The sequence below is a fragment of the Mixophyes fleayi genome, chromosome 1, assembly GCF_038048845.1.
Source record: "Mixophyes fleayi isolate aMixFle1 chromosome 1, aMixFle1.hap1, whole genome shotgun sequence".
Classification (NCBI taxonomy): domain Eukaryota; kingdom Metazoa; phylum Chordata; class Amphibia; order Anura; family Limnodynastidae; genus Mixophyes; species Mixophyes fleayi.
This window is the reverse complement of record NC_134402.1, coordinates 341803234-341824591: the sequence shown is the minus strand read 5'-3', so window position 1 is coordinate 341824591 and position 21358 is coordinate 341803234. Positions and strand designations below refer to the sequence as shown.

At 41.4% G+C, this 21358-nt stretch overlaps 2 protein-coding genes across 5 annotated transcripts in view; both read left to right on the top strand.

The window, feature by feature from the left end:
• ARVCF (ARVCF delta catenin family member) overlaps nucleotides 1-19639 on the top strand; it is an 803654-nt gene extending 784015 nt beyond the window's left edge. The window contains exon 22 of the mRNA XM_075216612.1: nucleotides 19628-19639. Within this exon, the coding sequence (XP_075072713.1) occupies nucleotides 19628-19632 (5 nt within the window). The 3' untranslated portion in view covers nucleotides 19633-19639. The remainder of the gene's footprint in view (nucleotides 1-19627) is intronic.
• TXNRD2 (thioredoxin reductase 2) overlaps nucleotides 1-21358 on the top strand; it is an 89925-nt gene that overhangs the window by 55977 nt on the left and 12590 nt on the right. For all 4 annotated transcript variants that reach the window (XR_012693370.1, XM_075216672.1, XM_075216661.1 and 1 more), the window contains 5 exons: nucleotides 45-181; nucleotides 1924-2019; nucleotides 12438-12530; nucleotides 14483-14554; nucleotides 16028-16125. Coding sequence is in view for 3 of the 4 variants with exons in the window: in XM_075216672.1 (XP_075072773.1) it covers nucleotides 45-181; nucleotides 1924-2019; nucleotides 12438-12530; nucleotides 14483-14554; nucleotides 16028-16125 (496 nt within the window). In the remaining variant the exon portion in view is untranslated. The remainder of the gene's footprint in view (nucleotides 1-44; nucleotides 182-1923; nucleotides 2020-12437; nucleotides 12531-14482; nucleotides 14555-16027; nucleotides 16126-21358) is intronic.

Genomic DNA, 21358 nt, shown 5'->3' with positions numbered 1-21358 from the left:
TAACATTAAACTTAATTTTTCATAAAATTTTCCTTTTCTCCCAGGTCGTGCCCCTGAAACAAAGTATCTGAATTTGGAGAAGGTGGGTGTTAATATTAAACCAGACACAGGGAAGATCATTGTTGATGCTTCAGAAACAACATCAGTCCCGAACATATTTGCTATCGGGGACATCACTGAGGTACTATTTTATCTATCGTACTAACTAATATCAGGCTCATACACCATGTCTTTAGTTGTAATTAAACCAGTGGTGCTCAGCCTTTTTCTGGTGGTCACCTAAGTGTCACTTAACCGTTATTCTGTAACCCCAAGGACCAACTTGCCATTGTTTTGAAGATGTAGTTTACAAGAGTTGCACACCCAACATCAAATTCTGGGATCCCACTTGCTACCTGTAGGTGTTGCATCCGGACTAGACCACAGCATCTATAGACAGGAACAAGATCAAGATCTATACCTTTGTCATGGTGAAATCTTTGCATCAACAGAAAACGGCACGGCAGGCTTATATTATCATGGATACATATTTGTCTCTTTCCATTGAGAAGTCTGTAGATACCTTTGATGAAACCGTTAAAACTTTACAGACATAAAATTATTCTTGTGAGGGGTCGTTATGTTAAGAAATGGAAAAATAAATTAATTAAAAATGTATAAATATCAATATCCCCATAACTGGGAATGAAATATTGTATCTAAATTACAGTACAACACTTCCATGTAAACACAAGATTTTTACATGTCCTGATATATGATTGCTAAACAAATCATAGATGCTCATTTCAAATTAACATGTGATAATCTGTAACTCAGTATCTCACCTGTAACTACTCTTATTATGTATTATGAGATTTCAGCTTCCACTGTACTCCTGAAAGGTTGTAGTCTATTCTGCTCGGCATATCATTTCAACGTGCAGTTATTTTGAAAGATGCTCTTTGATAGTTGTGTATATTAGTTTTATTGTGAGAACCAGACATTTCTGTTTATTTAACAGTCAATATGTCATTCATTTGTTATCATTATCCCTGGAGATGTTCTATTTTTCATTGGTATGTAATTAGGTTACATGAACCCCTGGCACTGCTTTGTAAAATTCTATTACTGAGCTTTGTATAGTCTGAAATATGTCTGAATATCCATGAGGATTTAATATATATTCAATTCAGCCACTAGCAGAGTGAATCAATATCAGTCAAAGCAGTTTCCCCTGATGTGGGCGGGGGGGCACCCTTATAGAAGTGGTTGGCCAAACAACACAGATGTTCAGATGTTGAATTTCCATTGTTCTGAATAAGAATGCCATATTTACTAGTATGTTTTCACACCTATTCTCTTTCTTGGGGGTTTATGTACTAAACTGCGGGTTTTTAAAAGTGGAGATGTTGCCTATAGCAACCAATCAGATTCTAGCTGTCATTTTGTAGAATGTACTAAATGAATGATAACTAGAATCTGATTGGTTGCTATAGGCAACATCTCCACTTTTTCAAACCCGCAGTTTAGTAAATATACCCCCAGGCTGTTATCTGCGACCTCAATCTCCAGGATGTTGAAATGCCAGGACACTGTGTGTACTTCCTGCTGCAATGATATTATAATAATTACACATAACATTGTGTACATTGCAGGGCAAGCTGGGGTACTCTAGCTCTAAATATATATATATATATATAAAGAGAGAGAGAGAGAGAGATATATATATATATATATATATATATATATATATATATATATATATATATATATATATATATATATATTCATTCCATTTTATTGAGGCACAGAAGGGCACACTGATGCATGCCTTGTTGTCATGCACACAGTGAAATAATATGGTTTGGAAATCAGATCTGACAGTTCTGCAGTGTATTTTGCTAGAAGATCATTTGTAAATGTTTTCTACATTACATTTTTCAGAGTCGCCCGGAGCTGACACCAACAGCCATTGCTGCCGGAAAGCTTTTGGCTCGACGCTTGTTCAATAAATCTACAGAATTGATGGATTATGACAGTGTAAGTAGTTTGATGGTTTTGGATTATTTACATCCTAACTCATCTTTTGCATAGGGTAGGGATGTGCACTGGCCACTTTTGGTGTCTCGTGTTTTGTGTTTTGGATTCGGATTTATTTTGAAAAAAACATAAAAAGTGTTAAAATCAAGTTCTTTGGTTTATTTTCACTCCTACGTTATTATTAACCTCAATAACATTCAATAACAATCATTTCCACTAATTCCCAGTCTATTCTGAACACCTCACACCTCACAATATTGTTTTTTTTTTTTTTTAAATCCAGTATTTTTTTATTGGAAATTTTCAAGGTACATACATACCAACAACAAAACAAAAAAATAAACAAATACAGAAGAAAGAAAATACAGTCGCAAATATGTCAATATTGAATATAAAATATTGGTTAAATTGTAAGACACCAGTATCGCATAATGATAACATTTGTACAATACTTAATTAGGAATATACATCGTAAATACTCTTGCATACGTACTCTGCAGAGGCGGGGCTCTGCTTTTTGTTATCAACTTTATTATTGTTATTATGTAATCCAGGGGAACCAGACCCTCATGTATTCGGGACATCATGACTAGAGGATACAAAATAAAATGGAGACTCCACCCACCTGTACCATATATTCTCAAACTTTGGCAGTGCCTGCCTGCTCGTGTAAACAAATCTTTCATGCCCTATAGTGGCATTTACCATCATCATCATCATCATCATCATTTATTTATATAGCGCCACTAATTCCGCAGCGCTGTACAGAGAACTCATTCACATCAGTCCCTGCCCCATTGGAGCTTACAGTCTAAATTCCCTAATATATACACACACTCACACAAAGACAGACAGAGAGGGAGACAGACAGAGACTGGGGTCAATTTTTGATTGCAGCCAATTAACCTACCAGTATGTTTTTGGAGTGTGGGAGGAAACCGGAGCACCCGGAGGAAACCCACGCAAACACAGGGAGAACATACAAACTCCACACAGATAAGGCCATGGTCGGGAATCGAACTCATGACCCCAGTGCTGTGAGGCAGATGTGCTAACCACTAGGCCACTGTGCTGCCCATGACCAGGATTTTCCAGCTCTTAATTGTGGGGCTCGTCGAGGCTAACCATAAGCGGGCTATGCTAACCTTAGCCACCATAAACAACTGGGAAATATAAATTTTTGTCAGCTTGTTGACCTTTCCCTTCAGACGGAGCCCAAATAAACAAGTGGCCGATGACCTAAGTGGGACTTCCATTCCCGTTTTTTGAACACATCGTATGACTCTTCGCCAGAAGTTTTGTATACAGGGACATTCCCAAATGAGATGCCAGAAATTGCCATTTTCCGAACTACATTTTGGACATTTAGAAGTGCTATCAGGGCGGAACTTAGCCAGCCTAATAGGAGTCAAGTAGGCCCTATGCAAAATGAACACCTGTATTTGCTGGAATTTTAATGATGCTGTGTAGCCACTAGTGCTATCCGTGACCATCCCCCATTCTTTGTCTGTTAAGGGACCAATATCTATTTCCCATTGATTTCTCAGGTCATTCAAGTCATTTACAGTGGATTCATACAAAAGACAGGAGTACATACATGAAATCAGACCCCTGTTGCTCAAAGCCTGTAACTGCTTTCTCAGTGGGGCTATGGCAACCACTGGTGACTCCCCTTTGAATTGTGTGTACATGGCATGTCTCAGTTGGAGGTAGGAAAAGAACATTGTTCTAGGCACAGAAAATTCCCTGGACAACTGTTCAAAAGATTTAAGAACATTTACTTCATACAGTTGACCTACAGCCACTACACCATACCGGGACCACCGCCTGGACCCCACCACTGTGTCCAACTCCCTCAATCTCCTCGCCCCCCAAATAGGAGTACATGGATCTATATCTGTGAATCCCACCATTTTATTACTGACTGCCCAAATCTTAATTGCCTGAATCAGGAGCGGAGAAGCCTGTGGGCCGAGCCTCCCGGACAACAGTGCCTGCAAAGGCGTATGATTGGCATTGAATTGATGAACTAATATCCAGTGTAGATCCTGGTAACCCGGATCGGAAATCCATGCCTTGAGGTGGGTCAGTTGAGAAGCAATATAGTACAATTTTAAATTTGGAAACGCAAGACCACCACCAGCCCTGGACCTGCACAGCGAGCTGAGCTTAACCTTAGCCCTCCCCCCTCCCCAGACCAGAGAGGTCAAATAACGGTCAACACTGCGAAAGAAAGAGGGTGGGATATATATAGGTGATTGCTGAAGTATATATAAAAACCTTGGCTGCACCACCATCTTAATTAAGTTTATCCTGCCAGACACAGAAAGAGGGAGCTTCCTCCACACATGTATTTTTGATTTAAGATATTCAACCTGAGGCTGTAAATTTAGTTCCATAAATTCTGAGGGGGTGTTAGTGATCCACAATCCCAGGTACTTAAATTTTGGTGTCCACCTCAGTTGGAGATCTTTTAGTGGAGTAATTGGACATTTCCAACCCACTGGGAACACACTGGACTTATCCCAATTGATTTTCAGACCAGAGAATACCCCAAAACAATCAACCACCCTCAGGAGAGTACCCAGAGACTCTTTATGGTCAGCAAGGAACAGCAGCATATCATCAGCGTATAACGCCACCTTATCTTCCCTATGCTCTGATTGAAGTCCCTTAATATCTTTATTATTACGAATAAGGCAGGCCAGTGGTTCTATTGCTAGTGCGAACAAAGCAGGAGACAGTGGGCATCCCTGTCTAGTGCCTCTTTCCAATTTAAATGGCTGGGAGAGGTGGCCATTTACACATACCCGAGCTACAGGATGTGAATAAAGTAACTTAACCCATTTTATGAAGTTGGAACCCACCCCGAAACGGGACAACACCTCCCACAGGTACAGCCACTCCACCGAGTCGAACGCCTTAGCCGCGTCGAGGGATACCACCACTTCACTCTCCTCAGGAGGCGACCGCACCTGTAGGAGGGTATATAACCTCCTAAGGTTAATAGATGTGGATTTGCCCGGCATGAACCCAGTCTGATCCGGGTGAATCAATTCCAACACCACCCTATTTAGCCTCAGTGCCAGCAGTTTAGCCAAGATCTTTACATCACACGTCAGGAGTGAGATCGGGCGATATGACTCTGGGTACAATGGATCTTTACCTGATTTAGGTATCACCACCACCACTGCCTCCATCATGGAGGGGGAGAGGGCGTTGGCCCCGCACAGCTCGCCGAGTGTTCCCAACAATTTAGCTACAAAAAAGGATCAATGTTTTTTATATACTTCAATGGGTATGCCATCTATTCCAGGCGCCTTTCCATTAGGGAATGACATAATGGCCATATCAATCTCTTCTTCAGTAAAAGGAGAGTCCAAATACTCCCTACTAGCCGCAGAGAGTGTGGGAAGAATAATAGCATCTAAGTATACTTGTAAGGTGGCCAAATCATATTGAACCTGTGACTTATATGTAGTAGCGTAATATTTGTAAAAAACCTCAACAATATCAGGCATCAGGAATTTCTTAGCCCCACTTTCATCACAAATAACTGGAACAGCCGCATTAGCCCTCTCAACCCTTGCCAGGTATGCCAAGAAACTGCCATTTCTGTCTCCCTCAGCATACTGCACATGTTTAGAGAAAAGAAACTTACGTTTAGATTTATCAAACACATAGTTTACCCACTCCCTCTGAGCCACCTGCCAAACACATCTTGAGGCCTCAGTCCTACAATTTATATATTGCCTTTCTAGTAATTTGCATGTGTCCTCCAATTCTTTTTCTTTATGCCTAGACGACTTTTTTATTTCCGCCACACTAGCAATTAATGTCCCCCTCAGAAAAGCTTTAAAAGTGTCCCATACCATAGGGGGTCGTGCTGTACCAGAGTTATCCATGAAAAACCCTTCCCACTGAGCCACCAATGTTGCCCCTGTACCCATCAAGGAGAGCCAGAAGGGGTTCAACTTCCAAAAGGACTGACCTCTAACAATAGCAAAGTCAATATTCAGAAGAAGAGGCGAGTGATCAGAAATTCCTCTAGCCTTGTATTCCACCCCCCGTACCGCCGGCACCAGAGAATGCGACAACAAAGCCATATCAATCCTAGAAAATGCATTGTATGATGTAGAAAAACAGGAGAATTGCACCTCTTCTGGATATCTTAAGCGCCAGACATCAACCAAGCCCAACTCCCCTACCAGGGCAGCAAAGGCCGACACAGAGTCACTAACTGCAAGATTTTGTTCCCGCCATCTATCTAAAGATTTATTCATCACATTGTTAAAGTCCCCTATACATATGGTAGGAATCTCTGGAGACATTGCCATAAACTCACCACATTTTTTTAAAACTTCACTATTATATGGAGGGGGTATATACACCACAAGAAGGAGCACCGGAACCCAATTAATGACAGATTTCATTAAAACAAATCTCCCTATTGGATCCACCTGTATTTTTTCCAGGGTGAAACTAAGGCGCTTATGAACCAATACAGTAACCCCTCGAGAATGAGTTGTGTGTGTGGAGTGGTACGCACCACCTACCCATGACTTTTTAAGGGAGAGTGTTCTTTCACCATGCAGATGGGTCTCCAATAAACAAATTATGTCAGGATCATTTTTCCTAATTTGACGTATAACAAGGGAGCGCTTTACACTGTTATTTAAACCTCGAACATTCCAGGAGAGGATTCTCAGCTCCCTGTCAGATGTACCAGAACACATACATAAAGCATAAAATCTTGTAACATTTCCCCCGAGACCCACTGCCCCGTATCCCACAACCCCGCAGAGCATACATAATCAAGTATAGATGTAGTCTTACAAAAGCATTGGTCATATTTTTGCGAACACATAACTGCACTCAAACTAAATTAGTAACCTTAACACTAAACCCCTACCCCCACCCTGTATACTCCACCCAACTAAAGTATACCTCAGACCCGAACAGTAATTAACTTAGGATGCCCAACAAGCCAGCACACAGCCACCCGTCAAGCCCGCACTGTGCAAAACAGCCCGAGCTCAACAAGACAGGCCGCCCGCCAACAAGGAGGGTAAACAAAAATAGAGTACAAGGACAAAGAAAAGAAACAAATGGAAAATAAGGGGGGGCAAACTGAGACCAGAATAGGCCTTAAAGCCATGGGCTCTCCAGCCCGTTACCTCATATATGAGCCTTAGAGCAACTTTCTTTCTCATCAACACATTTTAAACCTTAATGAGCGTAGCAAGTACCAAGAAGAACACAATACATATTGCATAATGTAACTCAGCACCAGAGTGTCCCAAGGACAAAGTAGAGGGATGCTAAACTGCTCATCTGACATCCCGTTTCAGCGTCCTCCAGCAGCCAGACGATCCAGCCAGGTAGCAGCCTCACGCGGTGTATCAAAGAAGGATGTGCGACCCTCTGAGACCACACGCAGTCTAGCAGGGAAGATCATGGCATATGGGATCTGTAAGTCACGCAATCTTCTCTTCACCGGGATAAACTGGGCCCTATTTTTTTGAACATCTAGAGCAAAGTCAGGATACATTGCTACTCGTTGACCATTATATTCCACTGGGCCTTTCTGCCTAGCTAGGCGTAGTACAGCATCTCGATCACGATAGTGCAGGAATTTGGCTATAAATGTCCGCGGAGGAGCTCCAGGCGGAGGTGCCTGAGTTGGAATGCGGTGTGCTCGCTCCACTGCAAATTGGGCTGTGAACGGATCTGCGCCAAATAATTGGATTAACCATTTTTCCAGGAAAGATTCTGGAGCAGTGCCCTCCACCTTCTCAGGTAGCCCCACTACACGAATGTTGCTGCGGCGTAGGCGCCCCTCGATATCCGTGAGCTTTTGCCTGAAAAACGAGGCCTGGGACTCCAGACCCTCCAACCGACCCCCAACCGGAGCAGAACCATCCTCAAGCGTGGACACACGGGCCTCTACCTCGCCCACTCTCTCCCTAATCTTCTGTACATCCTGCCGGAGAAGAGATACATCCACCTGTACTTCTGCAATTTTATCAGTCACCCGCTTCTCAGACGCCCCGATGGCCTGTAGAACCTGCTGTAATGTGACCTCCTGCTCATCCTGCGGTGCTGACAAAGGAGGGGGAGCAGATTGTGATGTTTCACCTGAGCCAGTAACACTCGTGGAGGATCGGGCAAAATGTTCCAGTTTTCCCGCAGCAGTGGATTGACCATGCTTCCCCATGGTTTTACACAGCAAAGTGGGTAGTATTTCTCCTATGAACTTGTATATGGCCGAGAATCAGGGCCAGACCCAACAAGACAGTTGTGCTTCAGGGTTATACTGCCAGCAGACTATACAGCCCGACCCCCCCAGGACTTGGTAGATGGCCGCCAGCTGTAATCACCCTCCACCAGATAGTATAAGTAAAGCAGTCACAGTAACAGTAGGAGGCTTTAAAAGTCCAAACAGCTCCTGGTAGTATGCAGGTTCAGATAATAGCTTAACACATCTATGTCTCCAGTGTAAACAGATTGTGCACAAGCTGCTTTGTAGCTCTTAAGCAGTGACTTACTTGGATACAGCCAGAAGGCAATATGGCGCCCGGAGCATATAATGTTTCCATCCAGGTGAATGTCGGGAGGTGTGGAGCGAGTCCTTCCCTGTCTGCTGTGCCTCTGGATGCTGCCGCTAAGCCCCGCCCCCTCTCCTTACCACTTTAAACAGAGGTTCCCCGTGGCAATGTGCTGGCAGGCCTTATGTGTAAATGCACCTCGTTCTCTAGGGCCTTTGATGCAGATATATTGCAGCGGAAGCTCAAGGCTGTGTCCCCCTCTCTCCGGCGATCAGGCTCCCACCGCCGACCGGAAGTTGACCTCCGAAAACCGGAAGTCAGGTCACTCAGGCGAGCAAAGGAAATAACAGCCGAGGCTGCAAAGGCGCGGCTAGGCCGCAAATCGCGGAGACGCTGCCGAGGGGTCCAGAGACCCAGCAGAGTCAGACAAGGATCGCGTGGACCCGTTTTTATCTGTAGGGCTTCAGGGTTCACTTCCCACACTCGGTAAGCAGTTTTTAGTCGATTTTAGTCGCTATACAGGAGATATCAGGATATTCAGGCTGGAGAGCTTGTAACAGTACGTGCTACTCCATGCTTGTCCAGGCCACGCCCCCCCACAATATTGTTTTTAGTCCAAAACGTTTCACCGAGGTAGCTTTCTGGACTGCATAGTGCAGTGGTACCGGGGCCACAATACCTGCACCTTCAAATGGTCTGAATTCCACTGCACAGCTGCCTGCTCCTACATCCTCTGCAGCATATACAGGGTGTAGTTCGAGCGTGTCAATACCTCTTGTTTTTGACGATGATAGGTCATTTTCATTAATTTATGATTTGGCAGCAACAGTCAACGTTGTTTCATATCTGATACGCCTCTATCTGGACTGCATAGTGGAGTGGCCCCGGTACCCAATTTGGTACCGGGGCCACAATACCTCCTCCAACTTTCAAGTGTAGTGTTTATAATTTATAAAAACTACAGTAGTTATAGCACGTCAATAACTCTTGTTTTAGACGACCATGGTACAGAGCATTCATCATTGAGATCCCATCAAGTATGTGAAAGACAGACAGCGTCGAACTTGGGCTTTTTGGATTTTACATGCCCTGTACTAGGAGATTGGGCATCGGGCTTGCCAGACGACGTTGATGGCATTTCATCGTCTATGTCATGACTAGTGGCAGCAGCTTCAGCATTAGGAGGAAGTGGGTCTTGATCTTTCCCTACTTTATCCTCCAAATTTTTGTTTTCCATTATATGTAGCACAAGAGAGCGTACCCCTAAGCCACACACACTCGGCAAAGCATTTAAAAATTATATGCGGCACAGGAGAGTACCACTGGACTTATACTGCTGAATCAGTGAACTTTGTAATATAGCAGTACCACTGGACTTATACTGCTGAATCAGTGAACTTTGTAATATAGCAGTACCACTGGAATTATACTGCTGAATCAGTGAACTTTGTAATATAGCAGTACCAATGGACTTATACTGCAGAATCAGTGAACTTTGTAATATAGCAGTACCACTGGACTTATACTGCTGAATCAGTGAACTTTGTAATATAGCAGTACCACTGGACTTATACTGCTGAATCAGTGAACTTTGTAATATAGCAGTACCACTGGAATTATACTGCTGAATCAGTGAACTTTGTAATATAGCAGTACCACTGGACTTATACTGCTGAATCAGTGAACTTTGTAATATAGCAGTACCACTGGAATTATACTGCTGAATCAGTGAACTTTGTAATATAGCAGTACCACTGGAATTATACTGCTGAATCAGTGAACTTTGTAATATAGCAGTACCAATGGACTTATACTGCAGAATCAGTGAACTTTGTAATATAGCAGTACCACTGGACTTATACTGCTGAATCAGTGAACTTTGTAATATAGCAGTACCAATGGACTTATACTGCAGAATCAGTGAACTTTGTAATATTGCAGTACCACTGGACTTATACTGCAGAATCAGTGAACTTTGTAATATTGCAGTACCAATGGACTTATACTGCAGGATTGTTTTTGGATATTCTTTTTTTATAATTTTTTTTTTTTTTTTTTATAACTTTTTTTACATTTTTTTATAACTTGGGAATATTGGGGAAATAACAATGCCCTTAGAAGGACAGAGCACAGGACACAGCACCACTGGACTGAACAGGACACAGCACAGGACCCAGCAGCACCACTGAACTCAGAAGGACAGAGCACAGGACACAGAGCACAGAACTGAACAGCACAGCACGAGATATAGCAGGACAGAGGACCAGCTAACACAACCTCCCTCTACCCTGATCAATGCCCGAGTGAAGATGGCGGCGACTAGAATTTATAGAATACGAGTATCGCGAGATCCGACAGCGGGATTATGACTCAGAGCCTCGGTTTCAGTTTTGCAATTGGCGGGAATACCCGGATCTGTCTTTGATCCGGCTCGGATCAGCAACCTTCGGGTGGGCTCGGATTTCAGATATCCGAGCCCGCTCATCTCTACTTTTGCATGAAAAATTGTTCTTATTTGATGTTTGTGTTGTACTAGAAAGTTATAGAACTCTATATATACAATATTATTGCCATCATTTAAATTATGTATATATGTTTATTCACCTGTTTCAATACCAAATAATAATTATAATCATGATGATGTATTAAATTATTACTTATTATAGCCTTGCATTTTATTCTTGTGTAGTTTAGAGATTTTTTAGAAAAAAACAAGAAATGTTTCTGTATGTCTGTGTGTGCGCAAACATGTGCGCTTTTTCTTTTTATGATGCTCTGTTTGTGAATTACTTCATTTTAGAGCCATATCTGCAAATGAGATGTTCAATAGAAAATGACTTCTCTCATAGTGGGGTATCTGTAATTTGAAACAGTTCTTTACCTATTTATCCTCACTGACCTTCCTTACTTATGCTGCTCCTCTCCCTAAATCCCTTCATTGTCTCCTCATTCCTTTCAGAATTTAGTTCAAGTTCCTTACCCTCTCTTACAAAGCCCTAATAAGCTTATATCCCCCATACATCTCTGACCTTGTCTCTGCCTCTGACCTACACCTCTCTTCACTTCTCATTACCTCCTCCCACTCTTGCCTCCAAGACTTCTCCCATGCTGCTCACCACCATTGGAACTCCTTACCCGACTCAACCCCAATCTACAATCCTTCAAATGATTCCTCAAAACTCACCTTTTCCTGCTTTCCTATTTTAACACCTCTTGTCCATCACCTCCTCTCCCTTTGTCTGTTGTCTCCATTTTATCCCAGTAGGTCCTACTGTCTCTCACCACCCCTCCCTCTGGAAGGTAAGCTTTCACGGGCAGGGTCCTCTCTAGTTATTGTCTCATGTGTGCCCACTGTCCATCACCCTCATGTGTCCTGTCATGTCTCTTGCTGTATTCTGTGGGAGTCCCAACACTTGTACTCACACTCATTTGTGCTGCACATGAGTAATTGCCTCATTTATTTGTGATTTTGCCTATTGTATTAGTTATATGCTGTCTGTATTTCTACGATTGTCTCGTGCTACAGAATCTATGGCCCCTTATAAATAAATAATTACAAATAAAAAGTATGTGGAAACTTAACTAAAGAGCAAAATATATTTACATGTATTTTTAAAACTGAAATTTAATGAAATATTGGTAGTGGCACAAAGTATAATATCACACACAGCATTCAGTGCATAAAATTTATGTTGCAGAGTTAGACCAACCATCCCCAGTGCCCTAAGTTTGGTAGTGGGTGGGCATGGCCATTTTGCTTACTTTTTATGATTGTATAAGTCTGTGAGTTTCCTGTCATATCCACCAATTGTTTTGCGCATATTGCAGCTGGCGCGAACCTTGACCTATTTCTACAATCTGTTATTGCAGGTTCCCACTACAGTCTTCACTCCTCTGGAATATGGCTGTGTTGGTCTGACTGAAGAAGATGCCATCGGTTTCCATGGGGAGGATGCCATTGAGGTATTTATTTGTGTGCTCTTTATAGACCCCAATTGCAAACTGTCTTCTTTATTATTAGTCTTGTATGTACTCTTGACAGTCTCCTCCTCTGCCTGTGTGGCCTACGAATTGAGTGCACAAAATAAAGTGAAAAACAAAGAACATGTGGTCAATAAAACTGCTTCATGTACCCAGAACAGCCCACCTCTGCTTCCCACTTTTATGGTGCTCTAACAATGGGTAAATAGATTGAGAAAGTTTATATGGCCATGCTTGACCTACATTCACTTACACACTTAGTAAATCCTTACGTACCTTTAGATGCCTGGCATTCATGTTCCCCCTTTGCATGTCCAACAATTATGCATACTGTTTGACAAACGTTACCTTTGCTTGAACAAAAGCCATATTTTCTGATAGTGGCATCCACAACAAGACAGCAAATAATAATCTGAGATAATTTCTTTCACACATTTTCTTCTTTTCTTTTTCCCTTTTTACTTTAGATTATTATATGTTGACGCTGTTTCATTTATTGCCATTAAAACCTCTAATAATCTAAATAAATGTCTTTAATGACAGTTGAATCTGTCCTGTCCTTTTTAATAAAATCAGTGGGAAAAGACATTAGGGAGACTGATACAAAGTGAATTGTTAAATTAAGCTGACTGCATGTTCCAGCCTCGTCCTACTAGGATTGTAAGGTCCACCACAGCGGGAGAGCCACATGTTGCCTTCCTCTAAGATGAGTAAATATGCTCAAATATAAGTCATTTTGATGAAGTGTTAATATAGAAAGTGTTCATTTATGGTTTCCACTTTTGTAGTCTACTTTTATTTTGGTCTTATTTCAGTCCTTAGTATACAGTACATCAGTGATGAGGTGAGGTTAGTATGACCTTAAAAAAATGTTAATCTCGGTAAAGATGGTAAAAGACTAGAGCAAATTTAGCTGGGAATTGTGACATTTCTGGAGTGTCACAAGCAACTTTGTGTAAAAAGACCAACAACTAAGCATCACTCCTCTGCCCTGAAATTCTATCTTGCGATGTATCATAGCAGATGTTGAGGATAAATGTCCCAGGATTCAGCAGCTGACTGCGTTTACGGGAATATATACTGCCAGTGCTGCTATTATCATTTTTTCCACTTATGAATCGCTCATTAATCTTTAAGTGTGTTAACACCACCTGCGTGGTTACATATGACAAAAATGTCATCTATCCAGCCCTCCACCTTCAACTGTATGATTGACACATGGATACAGTCTGTGACTGAGCTATAGCTGCAGGGGCTGTGTGTGTGTTTTTTTTTTTTCTCGACAACTAAGATGAGACTAACCAGGTCTGTCCAGAACCCCAGGCAAACTGTAGAGGACACAGTACAAAAGGTTGGTGGGGGAATTATGCTGCCTGTAGCTGCACTGCACTCACAATTATCCACAGGCTAATTCCTGCAGAGTCTTATTTTCTCAATGAACCAGAAATGGCCCGATCACTTTGGAATTACCTTTAAAGTACAAAGCTCATCTAATGTGGTTTTCATGTTCAAAATTTCAGGTTAAGTGAAGAGTGATGAAATACTTTTTTTTACCCTACTCTATGTCAATGGTATATCTCTTAAATATTGTCTATCAGTTATCATTTTAGGAATGCATTATAGTTACTGCTCACTTTGGAAAATATGCTTTGCTTTATGTCACTTACTTCTTCTACTTCTTACAGAAATGTCCTTTCCCTTAAGGTCATAGCTTTGTTCTTGTCATTTTCTTCCAAATTATTGCATGCGATACCCCAACAATAACTGATGATGCTTTTTATATGTAGTTCATGCATTCTTTCTCTGCATTATGTTGGAGCCTAGCAAGTCTTAACTATATTTTGTGTATGATATATTACTTGAATTGTTTAATCCATCCACATTATAAAACACATGAAGTGAAATCTGTTTGTCATACTTTTTTTTTACTTTAGGTATTTCATGCATTTTACAAACCTTTGGAATTCACAGTGGCTACAAGAGATTCCTCTCAATGTTATATTAAGGTAAAAGCATCCAAAGCTAGCTATACACAGTCAGATCTATATGTTTGCCTTGTCTTCAGGTCTGCCACATGTCTGGTGGTTTTACATCATCATCATCACCGTTTATAAGATGCCACAGATTCCTCTACGACAGGGGTCAGGCGACTTTTTTACCTTTTTACTTTTAAATATATTTAGATACACCGACGTTACCCCCTTGATTTGAAAGAAAGGAAATCATATATTATTAATTATTTGAATTCAAAATTTTATTGAATCTATTCAAAATTTCTTTGAAAGCTTCAACTTCAAAACTTCAGGTTTTGGAGAAATGATGTTGCTTCATTTTTGATACAAGAACATCAATATTGGGGCATTTTGATGTCAGAGCAAATTGGATACATTCTTCAGCATCCAATCGATTTCTCTGCTTTTTTTTTATGTTCGTTAGAGTGGAAAATCCTTGTTCACAAAGGTAGGTTGTTGCAAAAGGCAGCAACTTTTTGACTACCTCCTTATTTTGAATGCCTTTGCAGCTGTTGTCATCCAAAAATTTGACAGATCTGCTTTGTTTTCAAATGCAATACGTGCTTCATTATTGCATAGAAGCTCAAGAAGTGCCTCTGCCAACCCTTGATGATCTTCTGGTACAACAGCAATTTCACATTTAAAGGGGTCTACAATCCAACTGACAGCATGTGAATCGGCAGCATTACCGAAAGGAATTTCTTTTTTACCACATTTGGGGTAATTTACACCTATTCCCTGACCACTGCTCTACGCCATACAACAAGACAACATCAATACAAAACAAATATATACAATTATAATACATAAACCAGATAATACCTAGGTTCACATTGACATAAAACAACTACAACAATACACGGTGCTAACATAGTAAATACCATATGCAGCGCACAATGTAACAGGGACATACAGGTGGAGCCGACAGAGAGGAGACAAAGGGTAGAGTGTACCCTGGCCAGGAGAGCTTACATTCTAGAGGGAAGGGAGAGACAGAAGAAGTAGACAGACAGACAGTTCTCAGCGGTTTACCTTAATTTTTTAAAACTGCACTTTAATTAACGGCATCGGGTTTTGCCTTTAATAAACTTGCTGTTAAAAAAGGTGATGGCACACCATGGAGAATCAGCGGTTTTAAGTAACTGTCGATTGATACACTTAACCTCTCTCTAACCATGATTGCTTCAGCCAAGAAGAAATACTATAATTAAAAAATAACACTCTCCGCGTGCATTATATTGTGTATATGTGTGAGTGGGAATAGCCAACATATTACAAAAGGAACACAACTCGGTCAAAAAAAAGAATTTGTGTCCGGTATTCGCATTGGACATTCTGTTCTTTTGTAACTTCTTATGGTGTAACATCAATGCCAGTACATTTCACACTGTATGAGCCTATATTGGGAAGAATAATCAGTGCAATGTTAAATTGTGTTTTATTACATTCTCTGTTAATTTCCTACAGATGATTTGTCTCAAGGAACCACAGCAGAGAATTCTAGGTCTACACTTCACAGGGCCAAATGCTGGAGAAGTCATCCAAGGATTTGCCCTCGGAATAAAGTATGTTGTAATAATATAGAGCTTGTAAGAGGGAAGCATGTATGTGAGTAGACACGGGGATGGAGGGACATGGTTCAGTGCAAGAAGTGGGTGTAAGAAGTTCTGGAAACTTTACGGAAGGGAACCTATGGATGGAGGGTTATAGTTGATAAATAGTATGTAAATAAATTGATTCACAGCATCCCTATTTCAAGACATCAAGTAATAATAAAGTTGCAAAAATTCAAAGGTTATTGCCCTTCCTATTTTAAAAGTGGCATGGTTGTTTTCTGTAATTAGCGATAGGATCAGTAGTAACTAAGTAATCTCAAATAGTGCAATTTTTCTATACACCTCTCTGATCCCGCTGCTGCTGTTCTTATCAAGTAACATGGTAGCCCAGTGTTCAGTTTTATGGGACATTGAAGGGAAGTTTGGACAAAAGGGGGCCTTGGTGATCCTAATTATGTTTCTTAAACATTTTCATGGCTCTTTGAACCACCGTTATGAGACACCCCTTTTCTGTAAATTTCATTTTAATAATAGGACGCTATTAATCTATGTGGTTTTGGTCCTCCCACGTAAAAATTCTGAATAAGGTTTACCATTCTTTAACTGTATGGTATAATGCAGTAACATATTGCGGTCAGTGGTTTTAGTATAAACGGTGAAGACTTAAGGTAACTATTTGACACTGAGAAGCACTGGAAGAAATCTCTCCCAGCTGAGTTTCCTCCACTGTAACTCTTGCTGCCATTTTTCAGTCTGCTGTGTGTATGACTAAGCTACAATATTACATAATACTTACATTGCCATACTTTCAATAATGCTGATCTTCCTTCACAGTCAGATTCCTCACTATATGGGAGTTTGAGATAAAACTGCTTCATGCTGCTTTTTCTGTCTGATTGTTCATTCTGCTCTGTATACTTAGTTGGTCTCTTTAATTGTTTTTTACTGCTTTTTTTGTCCTTTATGTACTCTCTTTATGAATTTAATTTACATTTTGACTCTGTTTTTTTTTTTTTAAACTCTTTATTTTTGAAAGCATTGCAGATATAACAACCACAAAAAAAAAAGATGAAGAGGGAAGAGCAAAAAACAGCACAGTACAATGCGATGAACCAATATTCATTGAACTTAAGCCCTAGCGAGAAGTAAATCCCACTCTTCCCCTCACCCAATGCTCTGCAATCCTTTTTTTTTTTTTTTTTTTATATATTTATTATAAAATTCAACATATCTATTTGCTTGTTTACTTAGGGAAAGAAAGAAGAAAGGGGGAATGAAGAGAGGAGGGAGGAGAAAAGAAATAGCAAGGAGGGGGAGAAGAGTTTCAGTGAATTCCCCAGAGCAACCACTCCTCGGGGGATAACCGGGTACAAAGATAAAATGTGTGGATGAATAAGGGATGGATTGGCGCCCCCCTTCGATTTGGGTTAAGAGCTTACTATCGTCAGGAGTAGACCTTATTAGCTAGGAAGGAGGGCAAGTGTCAAGCAGGGTCCGGAAAAACCGGAGTGTGAGAAAGGTGTAAGTTACTGGGTGGCGGGCATGGGAGATTGGTGAAAGGCCTACCATGGGTCCCATATCTTGTGAAAATTTGAAATTTTATCATGGAGGAGACATGTGATATACTCCATTGAAGTAATATACCTGATCCGAGCTGATATGCTCTGATCTGGCTATTTGTAGGCGTGTTGCAGCACATATATTTTGTACTAGCTTATTACTATGTTTGTTGAGAGATTTATTCCTAGAGCACAGCAGCATAACCATTGGATCTGGGGAAACCTCGACCTCCAGAATTCTAGAAATGAAGTCAGCAACCTGGGCCCATAGATTAGAAATGAGAGGGCACGTCCACCATATGTGGTAAAAAGACCCCACCCCACCACATGCCCTCCAACAGAGATCTGTCGTACCTGGGTAAATTCTATGGAGTCTCGTGGGCACCAAGTACTATCTCGTGTAGACCTTGAATGTGTTCTCTTTAATCAAAGTATTAATGGAGATCTTGGAGATTCCAGTTCTGAGCCGAGACCATCCCTCCTTGTCTATGGGTTTTACAATGTCACGTTCCCAGGCGATCTCAAACGATTCTTTGGAGCTATTTTCAGGCTTAAGATAAACATGATAGACCAGAGATATCAACCCCTGAGCTCCAACTCGGTTGATACAACACCTCTCAAAGGGTGTAGGGCTGCGCAGCTTGGACGATCTACAATTGGATTGTATAAAGCCTCTAATTTGAATATAGCCGAAATACAGGGACGAAGGGAGTCTCGATCTCTCACTCAAGTCCGAGAAAGATTGGGGGGCGTATTCCCCTAGAATGTGAGTAAATTGAGTAATCCCCGCTTTTTGCCATGGGGAAGCAAATGATTTGATGTTACTGGCTGGAAATTCTGGGTTTTGCCAGAGCGGAGTGAGGGGGGAAGGGTACGATGTGAGTTTCCATCTCTTGTGTAGTTTATCCCATATATCTAGTGTAAATTGTATGGTGGGGTGAGAATAAACTGAGGCCGGCCTCTGACTACGGGGGAGCCAGGGCAATGAACTAAGATTGTGATCAGGTGTGAGAGCATTCTCAAGGTCGACCCATCTCTTAATCCCCGGGGTAGACTGCCTACATTTTGACTCTGTTTTATCTGATTATCTCTATGTCCACTGTGTCATGAGTGTCTGAACTTCTCTTCTTCCCTCCTCTAATCTATTGGTCTTGCTCTTGACCCCATTCCCATTTATTGAAGGCTCTTAAAGCTTGGGTCCTATGTTTACCCCCATCTTTAGTTTGTATCTTCTTGTATTTCAACCTCTTCCTTTTAAGGATACACAGAACACAACCTTGTCTTTTTTTGCCTGCCAAAGGTCTGCTTCATCTCCAATCTACTTAGAACTTCTAAAATTGCCATAACTAGTGGAAAAAACAGTGGTTTCCAGCTAACAAGCGATGATCTGATAGATGGAAAGGGTATTCCGTATCATTAGCAGCATAACAGCCTCTTCCACTAGCTTTCCTATAGTACTTCTACAGTTTATACCTGTGATGGGCAATCTTCTGCACTTCTAACCTTCAAAAGGACCACACATTACCCTTAATCATAATAGATGAAAACAATGAATTTAATCAAAGAAAGAGACAACACTCTGTAATAAGATATTAACAGACAGTTTATTATGAGATAAACCGTATAACAAACAAGTCATAATTCATTGTGGCTTCTCGGTTACCAGATTTTCATCCAGCTTTTGAAAGTTAAGCTTAAGACTAGTACAGACATAGTACAATTCTGCAGAGCAGTTTCTACATGTCATCTTGTTGCGTTTCTTGATTTTAATGTGCCTGTCACAAGATGATTAGAGCTGAAGGCCACTTGCTGGTATTTGCGCTGCTGAGCTAGGAGGCGCAGAGTCTAAGCCCGTTCCTGGTCTTCGCCAGGGACCCCCCAAGGGAGTATGGAGTTTTCTGCAAGGGACATTCAAATCGCGGCACTCCAAGTTAGCTACCAGTGAAGTGGAAGATAAACTTGCATGACCGTATAGACAGAGGTCAAACTAGCGAGGTACCAAAGGAGTAAACAAATCGGAGTCAGGAAGCCAAGGGTCAGTTCCAATAAGAGCAGTCAGGCCAAAGGGAGATCCAGGGGCGGAACCAGAGGAAGCTGGGTCGGTACACAGGAGATCCGGCAGAGAAAAGGGAGACATGCAGGAACACTGGGACATAGGGATACCTAGATACTCTCTCACCCTAATGGTGCCAGAGCCTCCTTTAAATAGATATAGAGCTGCTCTGATTGGTGGACATCCCATTGCCTAGCAACAGGACGTGCGGCTCAAGAAGGAAGGCTACCGTCCCTTGCTGCCAGGAAGTGAGCGGGGACGGCACCTAACAGTGCCCCATCTTGGAAAATGTCACACAGCACTAACAGAGTAGCGATGTTAAGCAAATTAAGTATTTAGCATTGTTACTTTTCCCTCTCCCTCTGCATGTTTCGCTGCTCACAAAAATCAAAACAAAATTAAAAATACCCAGATTACCTCTGCACTCGAAATGCCCTAAGACCTGCACTTTCCAAAAAATGTCCCTACATGCCTTTATACCCACACATTACATAAAATGTCCCTACATGTCCTCAGATACCACATATACTTCCAAAACTCCTTACATGTCACCAGAACCCTCACCCACGTGCCCTCCCCTCATTACTTAACTAATGGCCACTACTTAACTATTAACTGCCTCAACACCATTAGAGGAGAGGAAGGATGGAGGTCACATGGTGCTGATCTATAATCTTCTGATTTGCACTCTTCACACTCTTCTGCTCTGCACTGATCTCTGTGGTCACATGATGCAGAAGACCGAGGCTTCATCCAATCAGCTGTTCATTCAGATACAGCTTCATCTGCTGATTTACCAGAGGCAGAGCAAATGTATAGACTTGGAAATATCTGCAGGGCCACAGTTGAGATTCGCGGGCCACTGGTCGTCTGTGGCCCATCACTGCTTTATACTTCACCACTATTTGTTGTTCCTGCTCTTCCCCTACCGTCAAAACTGTATTCTCATTACAGAGGAAAATGTGTCAATGTAACACAGCCTTATACCTTTTAATATGGGGAGTCCATTTTCTTCAGAGATTCCTTGCTTCTCATAGGAGTAAAGAAAAAAATATGCCCTGCAGAGCTTCTCACAGAGTCAATTCTCAAAATTGAAATTATAGGGTAATCTAGAATTCATCTAAGTAAAATATTTCTTCCTTTACTTTTACACGTCTTGCTGTAACTTGTCATTTGTTTTCACACACACACAACACTTCATTTTTGAGACAACCTGGAAATTAGATTACTGCTGTGTTTTGTTGCAACTCCTGATCGATTGCTCAGTTATGTCAGTCTATGGCTGCAGGCTGGCAGGAGGGAAGCAGACTGACACAATGTGTGGAGCATCTGATCAAAGACAAACATTTGAAAACTTCGGGGCCAGACAGGCCAACACAATGCACTTAAATTTTCCTCTACCTTCACTTCTATTACTGCCCTGCCACTAATTGCAAGTGTAGATTAAATTTCCAAATGTTGATAAATGACTGCACTCCAATGTTCACTGAGAACAAGCAATGGAGCTCAATCTTCTGTCCCACAACCTATATCTGTATATATGTATATAAGGATATGTATATAGTCTCCCCAAAATGTATTTAGGAATATCAGGTGAAAGGATTAGAGTTCAGTAGAATGCATTGAAAAA